This window comes from Gracilinanus agilis, chromosome 1 (assembly GCF_016433145.1).
Source record: "Gracilinanus agilis isolate LMUSP501 chromosome 1, AgileGrace, whole genome shotgun sequence".
NCBI classification, from domain to species: Eukaryota; Metazoa; Chordata; class Mammalia; order Didelphimorphia; family Didelphidae; genus Gracilinanus; species Gracilinanus agilis.
This window is the reverse complement of record NC_058130.1, coordinates 194,191,704-194,211,034: the sequence shown is the minus strand read 5'-3', so window position 1 is coordinate 194,211,034 and position 19,331 is coordinate 194,191,704. Positions and strand designations below refer to the sequence as shown.

The 19,331-nt window shown below is 39.0% G+C and overlaps 1 protein-coding gene across 1 annotated transcript in view; it reads left to right on the top strand.

Annotated features, from left to right (window-relative positions):
- The first annotated feature begins 3,564 nt into the window (after positions 1-3,564).
- Positions 3,565-19,331, top strand: part of CEMIP2 (cell migration inducing hyaluronidase 2) — a 79,265-nt gene continuing 63,498 nt past the window's right edge. Inside the window, exons 1-2 of the mRNA XM_044678487.1 lie at positions 3,565-4,033; positions 9,313-9,661. Of these exons, the coding sequence (XP_044534422.1) occupies positions 9,325-9,661 (337 nt within the window). The 5' untranslated portion in view covers positions 3,565-4,033; positions 9,313-9,324. The remainder of the gene's footprint in view (positions 4,034-9,312; positions 9,662-19,331) is intronic.

Genomic DNA, 19,331 nt, shown 5'->3' with positions numbered 1-19,331 from the left:
GGTTTCTAAGACTCTAGGCCAATTTACTATGTAGCTTTTACTTAATTATTTCCATTTTAACAAGTAATCTCTTCAGTTGGATTTAGGGAGTGACAATTAATTTAAACACTGGGAGGTTCTTGCCTTCTCTCCCACCCCTACTCCTCTCTGCATTTTTTCTTCTAGAGGACATATACCACAAAAGCAATAAATCAAATTATCTAACTCTATCTCTGCTATATGACTCTTTATGACTAGTTTTCTTCAACTTTACTTTTTTTTAGCCCTCACTTTATCATCTTATAAGGTGATAAGCAGAAGACCTTGGTAAGGGGTAGGCAATGGGGGTTAAGTGACTTGCCCAAGATCACACAGCTAAGAAGTGTCTGAGGCCACATTTGAATCCAGGACCTCTAGTCTCTTGACCTGGCTCTCAATCCACTGAGCCACCTAACTGACCCTCAGTTTTACTTTTGAGAGGAAAGTTCTCCTTCTTCCCAACAGGTGATTTCTAGCATTATTACAGACTATTGTAAATTGAGTCAATTTATAATGCTTGCTTACTCCTCTAAAGCAAGCTCACTTTTCCTTTTACAAACTGTTTTTGTTACAAATTTAAGCTTGTAGGAGACCAGGGCTTTCTAATGAATACATTTAAGCAGGAGTTGTTTAGTTATGTGTTTGGGGCATCTGCTTCTACCCCAATTCAATTGGCATTTTAGCTTATTGCGAGCATCTTTATAGCTGTTTGAGTTTACTGTAAGCATCTTTATGGCTTGGCAAGGCAGATCATGCCATCTATTTGTAGCCCTCTCCCCTTTTTATCCATTCCCACCACACACTTAGTCCTATTGACTAATTTCTTTGTTAAGAATTTCTGGAGGCAGCTGGGTAGCTCAGTGGATTGAGAGCCATACCTACGTCCTAGGTTCAAATCTGGCCTCAGATACTTCCCAGCTGTGTGACTCTGGGCAAGTCACTTAACCCCCATTGCCTAGCCCTTACCACTCCTGCCTTGGAACCAATCAATACACAGTATTGATTCCAAGACGGAAGGTAAGGGTTTAAAAAAAAAGAATTTCTGACACAAGTAAGTGACTAAATATGAAAAACAGCTGTGCTCTGCTTACACTTGTTATAAACAACATATACTTCAAAAGGTGATTTTCTTTTTTATTTCAATAATGTGACTAATCCTTCTACAAATGCATTATTGCTATGAATGAATTTTTTTTAAACTTTTACCTTTTGTCTTGGAATTGATACTAAGTCTCTGTTCCAAGGCAGATGAGCAATAAGGGAGGGATAATTGGGTTAAATGACTTGCCCACATTCACATAGCTAGGAAGTATCTGAGCCCAGATTTGAACTCAGGATTTCCTAATTCCAGACCTGTCTTAGAATCTAGCTTCCCCTGCTATGAATGAATTTTAACAAATTTATTAAGCCCTTACTATGGGCTGGGCACTATGCTAAACACTAGGTAGACAAATATAAAATTCAGATAGTCTCTACTGTCAAGAAACTTGTAGTCTTTTTGAGAGAGGCAGTATATATTGGGGAGTTTGACCAGGAAGAAAGTTTCCATCTAGCAGTGATTCCCAAACTTTTTTGGCCTACCGCCCCTTTTCCTGAAAAAATATTACTTAGTGCCCCCTGTCACATACTATCACCGCCCCCTTGCAGTTATTCACCCCCCCCCCCAAATGCACCTGTGGCCATCACTGCCTACCTGGATTACTGCAGCACCCGCCAGGGGCAGCAAGATCTCAAGGTGTATAGAATGCTGGGTCTGGCAGCAGGAAGACTCAACTTCTTGAGTTCGAATCTGGCCTCAGACACTTATTAGCCATGTAACCCTGAGCAAATCTCTTAACTCTGTTTTCTTCAGTTTCCTCATTTGTAAAATGAACTAGAGAAGGAAATAACAAGCCACCCCATTATCATTGCTGAGAAAACCTAGCATAGCACTTTGCACAAAGTAGGCATTGAATAAATGCTTGGTGAATAGGATTAACTATCTCCATATCTTTTGTTAATGCTTTTAGCCTACCAAGAATTAATGACTTGATTGATATTAAGAAGGAAGAGTTTCTTTGTATGTTTTTGGAAATCAGTCTCTAGGTTTTATGTTGCATTTTCAAATGTAGCTTTAAAAAAAAAGTTAATTATAACAATATGGTCTAACCCTGTTTCAGTGTATTGGTGATTAGCAAAAAAAGAAATTAATTTAGAATGAATTGGATATGAGATCATATTTATTGTGCTGAATTGAGACTAGAAGGCAGGGCACCTTTCTTCCAGTTTGATGGCTCTTTCTACTCTACAAAATTACCATCCAATCTTTTCTGTAGGCTTTCCCTGGAACAGACTGATATGGAACCACAGGGATCTTCAGTATTTTACCACCTTAACTAGACAGCACATGAAATAAATTGGATAGAAGAGATCATATGATAGAGGGTTCATAGATTTCTGAAGATCATTAGTAGTTAGGATCCAGTTCTTCTGATGGTTTCTAATGATCTCTAGAAATAGAAAGTTCAAGAAATATTGATAGTTGTTTTATAACTATCATGCATGGAAGGCCATGGCAATAGCACTGCATTGAGGTCTAATGGTATTTTCAGTTCTGAATATTTTAAATTCATGATGTTGCTCAACACTCCTGCTAGGAGAAGGTTGGACAGGAACTTGCCAGCTCTTCTTGTGATAGATAGTAGAGAAATGTTGCACATAGTTAATTTTCTTGACTTTTCTTTTTTTAGGATGTTGATAATGGATGTCTTGAGATATTAATTTCCCAAGTGCCCTCATAAGAACCTCTGAAGATCACTACAAGATGACATCCCTTTGTTAAGCTTAGACATCTTTGATGGGAGGGGTGACTCCTTCAGAATTTGGAGAGAAGGTTTGCAAATTTGTGGCCTGTAAGACTTCATCTTTAATGGAGAAGTTACATTTAAATGAGTTTTAGAGTAATCTTTGATGAAGGCTGACTTATCTAACCTCAAGATGTAGCTGAGAGTGTGAGTGAATACCTTGTCCAAGGTTATCTTTGGTTTAGCTTTTTTTGGCCTCAGTTTCCTTATTTGTAAAATTATGGTAATGGACTAGATCTGTTCTTTGATGTTCCTCTCACTTCCAGATTTCTGATCCCATGTTCTGAATAGACCCAAACCGTTCCTAGCATCTGACCACTGACTATATAGGTTTATTATTCTCATTTTTGGCTTTTGTTTCTTCTTTTCTATCACCTGCTAGCTAGCAACTTCTCTAGATTTGTTTTTAGATTTTCAGAGCCATTTAAAAATATATCATCTCAGTTGAAAAATTCTTCTTGTAAGTGTGTACTTGTGTACCCAGTACTATACTAGTCACCTATTATTTGCTTTTCTTTGTTTTCATATCCCTCCCTGAGTTACTTGCCCTGCTTAGTCAATGTTGAATTAAATTGAATGCAGATAAATTCATACCTACACATTAGAGCTAGAAAATCATCTAGGCCAACCCTTCAGTTTTCAAATGAAGAAACTGAAGCCAAGTGACTTGCTTAAGGTCACACACGTAGTAAGTAGCAGGAGTTCAGTACTCCTTCTCCCGGTATAGAGCTCTATGTTCCTCTGGTACTCTGAAAAGAATGGCATTGAACCCATTGGCTCTGCCCTTTGCTGTGACCTTAATTAAAATAGCCTCTTCCAAGTCAGTGGAATGCCCGCCTTTTGGTTCTTTCTTTGAGGGGCCAGTCACACTGCTGATTAGATGCCAGAGCCTGGCTTTGTGTGCCGTAGCACACCCTTCATTCACCATTGGCTGAGTCTCTTGTATCATCTTAACCCAGTGATTGATGGAGGGTCGGGGTAGAGGGTAAGAATAGAGGGGGGAGTTGGGATGGAGGCGGGGAGAAAGGAAAGAAAAGGAAAAGAGGGTGGAGCAGCTATGTAATAGAACTAGGAAAGGAGAAAAAAATAGGAATCCATCCCATGGACTGAAATAAAGGGAAACTGCCGAAGAGAGGAGTGGTTGAAAAGGACAAAGAATGAGAGGAGGCCTGGTAGGTGGAATTCCACTCTTCCTCATCCCAATGAATTCTTTAGATCAGGGAAAAAAAACCCTCTATTGTTTGGTCATCTTTTGTTCTATTTTACTATTTTGGGGGGTGTATTTTGTTTTATTTGCCTTGAAATTTTCTTCAAATGGGCTTTAATGATGGTTTAGATGTTGCTCATTGTTAACCTTTATCTATCCTACCTCCATCTCAATGTCCAATTCTCTCTCTCTCTCTTTTTTTTCTTTTCAATTTTCACTTTCAGTGAGAGAGAGTGCTCTGTATCTTTTCACTGTGTCAGACATCTTGGCTTTAGGGTTAAGCAATCCCCATTAATGTATGTAACAGTGTAATGTAACAATATCTAAAGAAGACAAAATTAGGCAATATGTAGTCACCAGGAGCATAGAAGCCTTTGCTCTCTTTCATATCACACAAAAGAAAAGCATATAAGAATAAAAAAAATCTGGCAATGCACTTACCTCAACGCTTAAAATGAGAAAAGGAGACTTGCTGATATGACTGAAGACTATTTAGCAGATCATAGTTGAACAAGTAGTACATATAAGCTTTGTGTATGAATAGATGAAATCTCATAAATTTGCCGCTGATTAAATTTGTTTTCATGTATATGACTTGAATTTAGAACCATGTACATTTTAAAAAACATTCAAGCTAAGCAAACATGATCTTTTTGGGATATTTTTGGGCTTCTTTTGTGGAATTAAACACTTAGAAAGCAATATATTTTCCAGTTGTTTGTGTTTAATGCTTTCTGTTATAGCCTGCCCAAAAAGTGAATTCTCTAGCTGGACAAACCAGATCAGTCACTATGAATGTTTACTCTGGTTAAATGCTTGCTCAAGGGAAATTGTTTTCTACTTTCAAGTTTGGTTATTTAAACAAGGTATTTAGGTGGCCCTTCTTGCAGTTATGTACTTTTGGATTATAGAATATACATTTTAAAATTACATTTGCATATAGCTCATAGAGATGACATTATTAGAATAAACATTATTTGGCTTAAAATATTTTGAGAAGAAGCAAAAGGTGAAAAGTAAATATTCAAAATAAAGATGGTTGGGACCCTGAGTATGCATACAGAAGTAAATATCTTCATGAAGGATGTGTGTGTGTGTGTGTGTTTGTGTCTGTGTGTTTCAGGGATTTCCATATAAACTATATGTATGAGCATGATCTTTATTTCAAGTTATTTTCAGATGACCCCTAGCAAAACTGATTAGTTGTAATGGTTTGGGAGTAGAATGTTTGAGTTTAATTTCAAAAAGTCAGACAAAATAAGCAGGATTAACTAGAAAAGTTCTTTGTTTCAATCAGATTTTAAAAGCTTTCTAAAATGTCTAAATAGGATTTCCCTATCTACATTAGTGAAATGCATATACCAAAAGTGGATTGTTTATGATGATTCAGAAATCTTTTAATTGCTCAAATCTTGTATTGCTTAGGGTCACCATTTTTAAGGATTACAGTGATATACATTTAAAATGTGCAGATTAGTTTGAACAATAGCTTTAGAACTAATCCTGTTTTGTGGTTTAAAAAATTGAATACCAAGTTATGGTGTCTTCTTCTGCCACTTTCTCTTAAGACAACAAAGGGAAAGAACCAAACAAACCAAAGAACCAAGTATTGGAAGAGTTCAAGCCAGTTTAACTGAAGTTTTATTGAACTAAATAATTCCTTTGATGTATGTATGGATACTCCCCTCCATAGATTTAGATTACAACCACTCACGTATTCTTAACTGATGTGTCCCCAATTCTTTATGAATCACCTGTAGAGAATATGCTCAGTGACTTTGAGACCTCTTTAATTCCTTTTTTATTTGGGGATTATCAACATGCCACTGGGACTCTAAATCTGTTTTCTTTCCATTTTCTGTAAAAATCAGCAAGTCCCTTTTTCTGGTATTACTTTTTTTGACTGTTCTCTACTAGCTAGAAGGCTGGACTTGGGAGGCAAGAATACCTGCCTTTGAATCCCACCTCACACACTAGCTATGTGGTCCTGGACAAGTCACTTAAACTCTTTCACCCCTTGTTTCCTCATCTGTAAAATGAGGATTGAAAAAAGAGCCTATCTCACAGAATTATTGTGAGGATTAAGGGAGATAGATGTAAAGCTCTTTTCACATTTTAAAGTATTCTATAAACATTGGCTATTATAATTCCATCTCTTTCAAGAAAGTCACTGTCACATGGGATAGCCGGCTTGTGCCCACCATGCAGTTTTTCATGGCTCTGGGTTGCTTGTACTTTCGATTCTTCGTGCGCGCGCACGTGTGTGTGTGTGTGTGTGTGTGTGTGTTTGTATTTGTGTTTTGTGTGATTTTCAGACATATAGCAACAGTAATAGGATATGAGTACAAGCAACCCAAAGCCATGAAAAGCTCACATTAAGTGATTTAAAAAAAAGATTTCTTGTGATGAATTCTTGTGATGAATCTTGTGATGAATAGAGAATTGGACTGCGAACTAAGAAGAGCTAGCTTCAAATCCAATTGTCACATCCAACTGTGATGTGTTAATATCACAGTGCTTGAGACAAGTCTGTAAGTCTTCAAGTTGTAGTGAAGGTTTAGATCTAAGTTGGTCAAAGGATGTTTCCTGACCTCAGAGTTCTCTATACCAGTGAAATCATAGGACATGCTCTTTGTCCTTATGGCAGTCATGACTTTACTACCTTCAACAAACAAATACTTCAATATGCAAATAATATTCATGATAACAGCCACAAAAAAGGATTGTAAGTGAACTCATGGCTTTCTTTTCTAGTCAGTTTTTTTGGTTTTATTTTAGAATACATATTAATAAACAAGGTAGTAACAATGGAGCTTCTGCTTGTGCCTCATTCATCTTTTTGTTCCCTTTATTTCTAAATGTTTCATTGATATTTCCTTTAATTTTTAGAATCCCCATGTCTCCCAAAAAAGTCAAGCAAATTGATCATTTCAGAAAATGTATGTCTCATTTGGTACCTCTAGTCCCTCACCTTTCTAACTAGAGGAAGTACTTCATTATCAGCATCCTCAATTCATGATTGTCTCTGTATTTGTCAGAGTTCTATAGTCTAAGTTATTTTCCTTTTACATTATTGCAGTTGTTCTACAAGTTATTCTCCTGCTTCTCCTTACTCATTTCACTCTGCATCAGTTCATAAAAGTCTTCCAGATATCTCTGACTTCTGAGTGCTTATTGGAAGAATGAAATGTTTAAATTCTAGTACGTAATTTAGAAGAAAAATTGGCACATTTAAATATCCCTAAAGTAACTGACTTCAAGTAGATCTTCATTCTAGGAACTTTAAGCTCAGATCTCATTGGGTTTCTCTTAGCTCTCAGTCTTAGTAGTTCCAGAAAAATCTGTTTAAAAGTATGACATTGCCTTTTCTGCCACTGGCATTTTAACGCATGGAAGATGTGGTCTCAGTGATGGTTTTGTTATTTAGGAGAAGTAGTATGATTTTTACCATATTATCCTTTTGTGTACCATTTTTCACTGTGGAATGGCTTAAAAACAACAACAACAACAAAACCCTTTTGATTGTTTTTTAAGTTTTAAGAGTTTGAATACAGCCACATGCCTAAGTCTGCATCCATAGAATTGTTGGAAAACATTTGGAAGAATTGAAGAAGACTTGTGGGTAGAAACCAACATGCTATTATGTCAGAAAAGACAAAAAGACACGTAGTTTTCATTTGGGCTATTGCCAAGTGAAATTTTCCAATAAGGATGCTATTCTGCGATGTTGCAAGGCAAAAATCATTTATCGATAGCTTGGTGACTCCATTTCTCCTTTCACTGCCTTTTACTTTATTGTTTGTACATCTGGAGACATATATTATCTCCAACAAAAGAGCACTCCAGTCTGTTCAGTAATAACAACCTTTCTCACCCTGAAATAATGAAGTATCAGATTATTGCAGCCTTCGAAACAAAAGTTCCCTACTCCTTTTCAGAGAAGATTACTGTCACTATTTCACTCCTACCCTGATGAGCCTGGCACTCAAGAATCTTTAGTTTAGTTCCTCCTTTGTTTGTAGAGGACCATAGAGGGTCTTTTGTTGGTCTAATCTCTTGTTTGTTCCAACAGGGCAAATGAATTATGTTGTTCACTCTTCTTTTTCTTGGCATGTGCAGCTATGTATGCAAAACCACCTTAAATTTTAGTTTCCCTTCTTGTCATTAAGTTTAACCTTTATCTAAATAATTTAGCTTAGATTTTAGGCTCCAGTTTAAATCTCTAACATATATGACTAGCTAAATGTTCTCGGATAATGTGCTGGCTCACACTGTGTTGGTAGGCAGGTAACAAATCCGAAATGTGATTCCCCTCTAATAACTTTTTAGTTATGAGATTAGCTGAATTCTGGGAATTCTTTTTAAACCTGTTTAATTGGTTTCTTCAGAGTAAGTTGGTAGTGGCACCCCTGGGACTGAAAGCTCATTCATTGTTTCGGCAGGCAGTGGTGGAGGGGGGTTATAGGGTGTCAGGATAAGAAATGAAATCAGGTGACTTCCAAGCTGTTCCACAATGCTGGAGATTTAGGAGAGAGAAATGGAGATTCCTGAAAGTAGATGAACAGGTTGTAAATAATCCTTTTCGAAAGCCTTGAGGGCATCTCATCTAACTGATCATAGTAATAAGGTTCTGGTAGACCTCACTTTTTTGTTGTTGTTGTTGCTAATAAAGGATAAAATTTCATCCAAAACTATTCTTAACTGCTTACCAAAAATGGAAAAGAAAGGAAAGGAACTGGTTTATCCCATCTTATAATACAGAGCTCATTAGGTTTTGATACTTGATCTAGCCATTTGCTACATTCTTGTTGCATACATTTACTTGTAATTATTTTAAGTTATTCCCATCATTGTCATCATATTTTGACATCCTTCCCCCACCCCAACATGATGCCCTTCTCTGAGGCTTTGGGAATTATAATGATTTATGGAAGATACTATCTGTAAAGAAAGATTCCCAAGAGTGAGAGAACAACTACCTCCTTAAAAACACTTAACTTTAAAAATACTGAAATATAAGATGCAAATATGCATGATTACCTTACTTATAGGATCTTTTATGAATACATATTGAATACATTTTTTAAAAATTCTAAGACATATGAGCCTTAAATTTTTCAAAAAGTATTTTCTGTAAGTAGTCACAGTATATCAATAATCTAAGCTAACCTTTTATTTTTTCATACTGTTAATGTTTTCAAATACTTGTTGGATTATAATTTATTTTTCTTTTTTCTTCTGCAGTGACATTGTATCATGCATGCCACTGATCCCAGGGGAAACTCCCCTGCTTTCCTACAACCTCAGAATCAGAATGGGAACAGCCATCGATCTTCAGGTTATGTTCCAGGAAGAGTTGTTCCATTGCGCCCACCACCCCCACCAAAGAGCCAAGCTTCAGCCAAATTTACCTCTGTCAGACAAGAAGCCCAGGCAACCTTTGCATTCTCTCCCGAGGAACAACGTTCACAGAGAGAAGATAGAAAGCAGAGGAGACACAAAAATACATTCATTTGTTTTGCTATTTCCAGCTTTACATTTTTTGTTGCACTTGCAGTCATTTTAGGAATATCCTCAAAATACGCTCCAGATGGTAAGGAGGGAGGAAAATCAAGATAATGACGTGTATTTCTTGCAGTCTTTTGATTTAATTAACTTTAGGTTTGAGAAATAAAAATTAGCTCACTTCAGCCTAGGTTTCTCATTCAATATTTGCTTCGGTCATATCTAGTTATTCCTCTGATTTCATCTGAAAATACCATTTCCGTGTAGATTGCAATAGAAATTATTGAAAATCTGTTTCATTTCATGTCTATTTGTTGCCCTTCCAGCTTCATCTGGAAATATTCTTAGGGAGATATAGTTTAGTTTTAAGCCATACTTTTTGTAGGTATGTTGTGCCTTTTGCTGCTTTTCACTGGTCTGTGAGGTGATGCTACTGATATTTTCCATCCTTTACCTCTATGAAACTAAATGAATTTGTATTCCAAGCTACATGTTGTGCTTGGCTGCCATGACTGTTTGAGAAACAGGTTGACCGAGGGGGAAACTAGGTGACTTAGTGAATAGAAAGCCAGGTTTGGAGATAGGAGGTGATGTGTTCAAATCTGAATCCAGCTACTTCCTAGCTATGTGACTCTGGGCAAGTCATGTAATGCCCAATTACTTAGCCCTTACTATTCTTTTGACGTACAACTAGTGCATAGTATTGATTCTAAGGTAAGGTGTTTTTTTTTTTTTTTTGTTCGTGTTGTTTTGTTTGTTTGCTTTTTTTGGAAGATAAGGGTTAAAAAATAAAAATAAAAAATAAACAGATTGAGTCTCAGCTGAGAGTTTCTAGGTTCTTTTAACTTCCTTGGTATGTCGACTGGGTGATAATTGGTTAAGCTTCTTTAAGACAAGGTAGTCATCAGAATGAATAGCTTTTCTTTTATGTGTTTTCCATTTTTCAAAGATAATAACTTATTTAAATAAGTTAGACTGAAGCTGTTAAAATTGCACACAGTTTTGCCTTCTCATCTTAATCTTTCTTCTTTTGTGGGGTTGTCTATGACCTTTGTCTAACTGGTCAACAATATAACCAGACTAAACATATTCAACTGATACTGTATTGGCTATTATATTGGTTACTAAACATTTTTATCTGGTAAACCCAGAGATGATTTCATTTTTTTGGGGGGGTGATGTCTGATGCCTGACATATTCAATGCTTTCTAACTCTCTTTTTGAGAAAATTATTCATTATATATAGGTATGTGGCTTCTTACTAATCTTTTTTTGGGTTTTTTTTTTAAACCCTTAACTTCTGTGTATTGGCTCCTTGGTGGAAGAGTGGTAAGGGTGGGCAATGGGGGTCAAGTGACTTGCCCAGGGTCACACAGCTGGGAAGTGTCTGAGGCTGGATTTGAGCCTAGGACCTCCCGTCTCTAGGCCTGACTCTCAATCCACTGAGCTACCCAGCTGCCCCTATTCTTACTAATCTAAAAGTTCTGTGTCTTATTTATTATGAGCTGCATTTTTCAGTAATTTTTAATTTTAATTTTTGGCCATCTTCTATGCCCAACATTGAAATTGCTGAGTTTTAAGGTAGATTTTGACTTGTTTGGAGGGCCTTGTTGAGTTCAGAAAATGTCCCTTCTTCATCCTTTGCAACAAATATTAGAGTTTGTGCTATACAGTGGTTTGCTTATTCATTCATTTGATGATCACTGGAAGGAGAGGTAACCAAGTATCCCACGAAATAGTTTCTTGTTGCTTTTGGGGGCATAGTAAAACCAGCTGGGTCAATTCTTTTTTTCCCCTCAGAACTTGTCAACCACTCTGCCATTATGCTCAATTTCTTTGTCCTCTCATTTAATTAATTAATTAATTGAAAAAAAAAACCTTGCCTTCCATATTAGAATCAATATTAAGTATTGATTCTAAGGCAGAAGAGTGGTAAAGGATAGGCAATGGGGGTTCAGTGACTTGCCTAGGGTCACCCAGCTGGGAAGTCTCTGAGGCCAGATTTGAACCCAGGACCTCCCGTCTCTGGGCCTGACTCTCAATCCACTGAGCCACCCAGCTGCCCCTCTCTCATTTAATTTATAGTAAGAAGAGATGAATATGGATATAGTTTAGTTCCTTTGGTGTTTCAACTCTTCATTGGCTGGGTGAAATTCTCATAATGAACGCCCACAGTTGAGTTAACGTTTGTAGATGGTTTTTTAGGATGGTGAGCCTCTTAACACGTTCTCCGTCCTCTCCCTTCCCACCATCTTGCCACGGTCACTACCAATCTGAGATGGGGCTTCAGGGTCTGAGGACCATCTTGCATTTTTATCTCTCTCATGGCTCATCTTGGACAAAGGTGAAGAGGGCAGAGAGTTGTTGCAGAAAGCCCCAATAGATCAGGGATTCCCTGTAGATGTCAAGATTGTCCAGATACTCTTTTTGGAGATGACACAATATTTGAAGCCTACAGGCTTGTTACTTTCCTATTTTGGCAGAAGTATAGCAGCATGTGAGAAGACATATCTAGTGTATAGCGACATTTTGTGGATAAGCATTGCTATAGTTATGCCTGTTATGTTACATGTATTTTTCACCTTTTCATCTCATTTACTACCTGAGCGATTTTTCTGCTTTCATATAAGGTTCTTACATTCCATGTCACTATTCTGGTTTTTGCCTTGGTCGTCAGAAGATTTATTGGCGAGCTGGCTTCCCAGAGGCTTTCACCAGCACGCGTCATGGACTCTGTTGGAGAGGAATCCTCCAGACTAGGCAATCGTCGGTTTTGTTGGTTTGGTGAGGTTGCGGTTTCTATAGCAAATGTGATTTTTTACGGGGTGGGGTTGCTAGCCCCGCGCCCAACCCTCCTCCTTTTTCAGCCGGGCTTGGGACCGTCCTTGGCGGAGTTAAGGGTCCTCGGTTTATGCGAGACCAGATGGAATGGAAGCAGCCAGACCAGTCTGATATCAGGCAAAACCATCATTTACTCTGGCCACGAAGACCCGGACCATGCCCACACCCAGGGACTAGCGCTGCTCATGACACCGGAAGCAAAAAAGGCGCTGATAGGTTGGGAACCTATCTCGTCAAGGCTTATGTCAGCAAGGTTCAACTCAAAGGGGAAGAAGATCACCATCATCCAATGCTATGCACCCACCAATGCGGCAGAGGAAGGGGAAAAAGCTCCCTACAGGCACTTCTTGATGGCGCACCAAGAAGAGACCTGAAGATCGTTATGGGAGACTTGAATGCAAAGGTAGGAGAAGACAACACAGGAAAGGAATTCATCATGGGAAGGCATGGAGTAGGCACCTGTAACGAAAATGGAGAGCTCTTTACGGATTTCTGCGCCTTCAACGATCTTGCTATTGGGGGTACTATATTCCCACACAAGAAAATTCATAAGTCAACCTGGACTTCGCCTGATGGAAGGACGGAAAATCAGATAGATCACATCACAGTTTCCTGCAAGTGGAGAAGAAGCCTTCTAGATGTTAGAGCAAGACGTGGTGCAGATGTGGCCTCGGACCACCAACTCTTGGTGGCAACTTTTAGAATCAAGTTGAAATCATTCAACGACCTTTCAGGCAGATTACACCACAAGTACAAGGTGCAAGATCTAAAGACCAGAGAGGAAAAAGAAGCATTCGATTGTGAAATCAAGAACAAGTTAGCGGCCTTGACAGGACTCACGGGAGAGACAGTCGAAGACCACTGGACCAAACTCCAGCAGACCTGGAAGACCACCTGCGCAGAAGTCCTGAGAAAGAGAGAGAGAAAGCGCAAGGAATGGTTAACACAGGAGACATGGGCCAAGATACAACAGAGAAGAGATTTGAAACAGAAGATCAGCCAGTGCCAAGATCAACAGGAGAAAGAAGAACTTCGAACACAGTACTGGGAAATTAACCGTCAGGTCAAGAAGAGCGCAAGATATGACAAGAGACGGTTCATTCACGATATGACCGAAGAAGCAGAAACAGCAGCTGGGCAGGGGAACATGAAGAGGCCATACGAAATAACAAGAACTCTATCGGGAAAGAACTACAACCCTAGCAAGCCAGTGAAGGACAAGACTGGCAAGACAATAACAAGCGATGCAGGGCAGAGAGCCCGATGGGCAGAGCATTTCGAAGAAATCCTGAACCGACCGCCTCCACCAACTGTTCCGGACATACCACCAGCCACCAAACAGCTTCAGTTGAACACGGGCCCACCTACCAAAGTTGAGATCATCAAAGCCATCAAGACCATGAAAAATGGTAAGGCTGCAGGTCCAGACGGCATCCCCCCTGAGGCACTCAAGGCAGACCCAGAAATGTCAGCAGAGATGCTACAGCCCCTCCTGCAGAAGATCTGGGAACAGGAACAAGTCCCGACAGACTGGAAACTAGGCTACCTGGTGAAGCTACCCAAGAAAGGTGACCTATCCCAATGCAGCAACTGGCGAGGAATCATGCTTCTATCCGCTCCCAGCAAAATCCTGACCAGAGTCATCTTAGAAAGACTGAAGGAGGCCTTGGACAAGAAGCTGAGAATAGAACAAGCAGGGTTTCGTCAGCACAGATCGTGCACCGACCACATCGTCACCCTAAGAATCATCATCGAACAGTCCATCGAGTGGCAGTCCCCCCTCTACATGACTTTCGTGGATTTCGAGAAGGCATTTGACAGCGTGGACAGGAGCATCATCTGGAGATTGATGCAGCATTACGGGATTCCCCCGAAGCTCATCAACATCATCCAGCGGTTATACGAAGACTTTACCTGCCAGGTCATCCATAATGGGAAACTGATGGCTCCCTTCACAGTGAAGACCAGAGTGAAGCAAGGCTGCATGCTTTCGCCCCTTATCTTCTTGATGGTCATAGATTGGACCATGAGAAGAATTACCAAGGACAACAATGCGGGCATTCAATGGACTCACACCAAGCAGCTCGAGGACCTTGACTTCGCGGATGACATCTGTCTCCTTTCTCACAAGCAGCAGGATGCGCAAGCCAAACTTGCACGACTCTCTGAAGAAGCGGAGAAGACAGGTCTGAAGATCAACAAGAGGAAGACCAGGTGATCACAGTCAACAGCAAACAGGACCTGCCAATCCAACTACAGGGAGAAAACATCAAGGAGACGGACCACTTCACCTATTTGGGTAGCATCGTCAGCAAGGACATTGGAGCAGATGAGGACATCAGAAACCGAATCAACAAAGCCAGACAGGCATTTAACACCTTACGGTCTGTCTGGATCTCCAAAGCACTGTCCCTCGTCACTAAGCTCCGAATCCTCAATAGCAACGTAAAGGCCGTCCTCCTATATGGATCAGAAAGCTGGAGAGTGATGAGCGCTAACACCAACAAACTCCAGGTCTTTGTTAACAGATGTCTACGTCACATCTTGAACATCAGATGGCCTGAAAAGATCTCCAATGCTAGTCTCTGGGAAAGAACAATCCAGCATCCCATCAGTCAGGACATAAAGAAACGTAAGTGGGGATGGATAGGACATACGCTACGAAAACCGGAAGACAACGTAGCCAGACAAGCATTGAGCTGGAACCCTTCAGGGAGGAGGAAAGTCGGAAGACCAAAACAGACCTGGCGAAGATCTGCCGAAAATGAAACAAAAACAGTCGGAATGACGTGGGCCCAGCTGGGGGAAGTTGCCCAGAACATAGTCCGCTGGCGTGAGATGGTTGTGGCCCTATGCTCCTAGGGGGTCAACAGGAATAATAATAATAATAATTATTCACCTAAATGGCAGTGTGAATAGTGGATAGAGGAATGGATGTAGAGAGAGAGAGGACGACCTGGGGGGTCCCGCCACTGATACATGCTGTCTATGTGGCTCTGGGTAAGTCACTCAATCTCTGAGACATCACTAAGGCAATAAGTTGCAGAAGAGTTGCCAATCTGCATTGGTAGAGGGAGTTTCCTCACTGTAAGTGCCAATGAAATCAAAAGTCTGGGACAAAAGAATTTTTTGAGGGGTACCTATTTCCATCAACTCTCTATAATGGGTAGATGTACAGTTGTACTTATCTGGTTGATTTTTTTCCCAGTGGTTTCCTTGAGTTGCTTCCCTGAGTTAATATTAACATATTAAGAGAAGATTGCTTGAGACCAACTAATTTTTTTTTCTTTTGGGTGTGAGTAAGCTATATCTTCCTAGGAATGTTTGTAAAATGATGAGACATAATGCTTAAATTTAAATTCTGACTCAAATCATAAGGATCACATATGATCATAATTTGTTTCTTTTCCCCCAATTGTTTATAGAATATATTACCATTTACATTTTCGTCTATTGTAACACAATGAGAGACCCAGTCATTCTTTCAACAATTATTAAGTACCCACCATATGGTACTTAGCACAGAGCATGATGCCTTGGCACAAAGAAAGCACTTAATAAATGTTTTTTTCATTCATGTGCAATGAACCGTGCTCATTGCTGCTGTTTGAAGGCAGGTGTTTTATAGGATAAAGAGAAGAAAGGTCAGTGATATCTAAATACTTGGCTATAAAGCTCCAGAGATTGCTTGCCTTCCTTAGATGGGAGGCAAGTCTAAGAAATTAAAAAAATTATAATGATAATGGTAAAGCAGGAAATGTTTCAGTGATCAGGAAATTTATGTGAAGAGAATGCCATGAAAGTTGCTGCCAAAGGCACTTTTTGTGAAATATAATTATAACAGGATATTATCCTTTGAAAGAAAAGGAATAAGCTTCAGGCAGTCTTGGAGCTTAGAAACAGAAAAGAAAGTTGAATTCATGAAATGCAAGTTCAGGGTGAGGAGTCAGATTTTTGTCCATATAAGAGAATAGCTTTGTACTTCATCCAGTTACTAAAAATGGTATCACTATTATCAGTGGAATAATATGTGAGTAACAAAAGGTCAAGGGTCAGATACTCCTATTTTTTTTACTTGTATTGGGAGCTATGTTGTTCCCTCCCTCCCCTTTAACAAGTAGAGTTATGTGTAAAGACTATTGATATTTTAAAAGAAATACCCTTTTTGCCTTGTGTCCTATTCTAATTTCTCTTCACTCCCTCTCAACTATCCCATCTCTGCTCCAAGTTCCTTTTCTGGAAGCCTTGGAGCCTCTATCCTTCCTCTTCTGTGTGGAATCTCGTCTAATCTTTTAATTTCTCATGATTCCCGATATGTATCAGTTTTTCTTCTCTATTCCCACTGTCATTACCGTAGTCCATTACTTAAACAACTTTCTAGCAGGATTTCCACCCTCTTGGCTTTTTCCTGTCTGATTGACCTGTATATTGCTGCATGTCTAATTTTCCTATAATATTGTTGTCACAATGTCACTTCCTTGCTCAGCAGCCCATAATGACTCCTGCTTGTCAACTGGTTCAAGTCTCTCCTCCTTCCTGTTTTTCATGGCACTCCATTATTCTTTCCTATCTTTAGTGATCTGACCTGCTTTCACCCTACACAGAATGTAAACATTGGAAGGGACCATATAAATACAGAATCATAGAATGTTAACATTGAAAGGGACTATATAAATCATGTAATTCAATCTCCTTGTTTTACAAACAAGCACCCTCCATTCTAATCAGACTGGTTACTTCTACATGCCAAGTTCATTTTTATTTTTGTATTAGTGATTGGACTATTTCCTGGCCCTGCCACATTCTCTCTTTTCTCCTCAGCTCAATTCAATCCATTCTTTTCTGTGAAGCCTTCTTCAGTTATTCAACTCTACACAGATTTTCTCCCTTCCCTGGATTCCAGGGACACAGCCAATATCACACAGCTTAGGTCTTACTTGTTTTCTAATTATTTCATATTTAAAAGGCTGTTTTTGTCATCCCATAGAGTTTGCAGACTTGGTGATGCCAGAGACCATAATTTACACTTTTTCATAACTTTCGCAATAATGTTAGTTAATTGAAAGATGTCTGGACTTGGAGTGCACAAATAGATTGATCCCCAAAGTCTTAGTACTATTTTCTCAGTTCCAAGGCTTAAGAATTGGGTTTAAGTGACTTGCCTAGGAAAACACAGCTAGAGAATATCTGAGACCAGATTTGACTACAGGGACTGTCTATCTCTAGGCTTGGCTTTCTGTCCACTGAGCCACCTAGCTGCCCTGTCTTAGTGCTATTTTTAAGCTTTGCCTCACTGAGATTTATAGGATACCTTTCTTCTCACTATACAACTCCTTCTAGGCAGGAACTAATTTTCTTTTTGCTTGTATCCTGAGCATTTAACACAGTGCCTGACCCATAGGAGGAACTTCATAAATGTCTCTTCACTTGACTTGACTTGGAGAGTAGGGGACTTAGAGGCAGAATGACAAGACTTGGTAGCTGATTGAATATTGGACTGAGGGATAAGGAGAGGAAGACGTTGAGGTCATCAGTTATTTCTTTTTGAAATGGGGTTCCTTAGGAGAGAAGAGAGGAAATAATCATCAATGACTGAGTTCAATTCAGTTCCTTCTCTTCATGGACACTAAGAATCATTATTAACTTTGAAGTTGTGAACTTGGTTGTCCGGTAATATGGGAATAGTGGTGCTCCTTAATGGAAATAAGGCATTTCTTGAGTTTGCTTATTTCTAAAATGAGAAACTTCAAATTTTTTTTTTCACTTTTCTACTGTAGTTTTGCCACTGAAACTACTTATGCCCAATGACTTCTTTCTCTGAGAGTACAGTCATCTTTCTCTTTTTGGAATCAAGTTTGAGTTTGATTGAAGCCACAGACTAGTTTTTAGTCTTCTACTTTCTGATTCACAGAATGTATATGGAAAGAGACTGCTGAAGTCATCCCATCCCTTCCCTGGAGACTTTTCTTGCAGTCAGTATAGTTCCTGCTGTTTGGTTTAGCCTGATTTTAAATGACTCAAGTAATGGGGCTTTTTACCATTTCCTAAGGGAAGCGATTCCACAGTCTAATAGATTTCATTGTTATGAAATGTTTCCTGAAATCCAGCCGAGAAACTTTCCTATTCTCAGGCTTGTCCCTTTGGTTTACAATTTATTTTCATGGTTAAGCATTCTAAGTCATTCTATTTTTTCCTTAGTTTATACATAATCCAATTATTTTGCAATTGGTAATTCTAACCACATCGCTTGGTCAGTTGGTAGATTCTGACAATACTTAATCACCCTTCCTAAGGCAATCTGTTTTACTCCAGGGAGACTCATTATATATAGTATTTCCAGGAAGACAATGATGATTCTTTAGCATTCAGGAAGGGAAGGGACTGAATTGAATGCAGTCATTGATGATTACTTCCCCTCTTCTCCCTAAGGAGCTACATTTCAAATAGAAATAATTTTATGACTATACTGACAGAAGACAGATGTTGAAAGACATTTATGTTGCCTGTAAGACAATCCTGAAAGGTGTTGGCTGGCTGGCTTAATTTTGTACTTTTAAACTTCGGAGGCAGCAAGCAGAGTATAGGGTGAAAATCACTGTATTTGGAGTTAGGACATCTGGATTCACATCTCAGCTCTGCCATTTATTACCTCCATGACCTCAGAAAAGTCTCTCAACCTCTTCCAGCTTCAATTTAGTCATCTATAAAATGAGGAGATTGGACTAGATAATGTCTTAAGTTCCTTTCAGCAGTAAATGTGCTTTTGTAATCATAGAATTTTTTGTCTGGAGAGAATTATTCTTATTTGTGAGATTATATATGACTAGACTCCGCTTTCTTATCTGTAAAATAAGTATAACAGTAAGACGTTATTGTGAGCTAATAATAATAATAATATTTTTTGAGGTTCACAAACT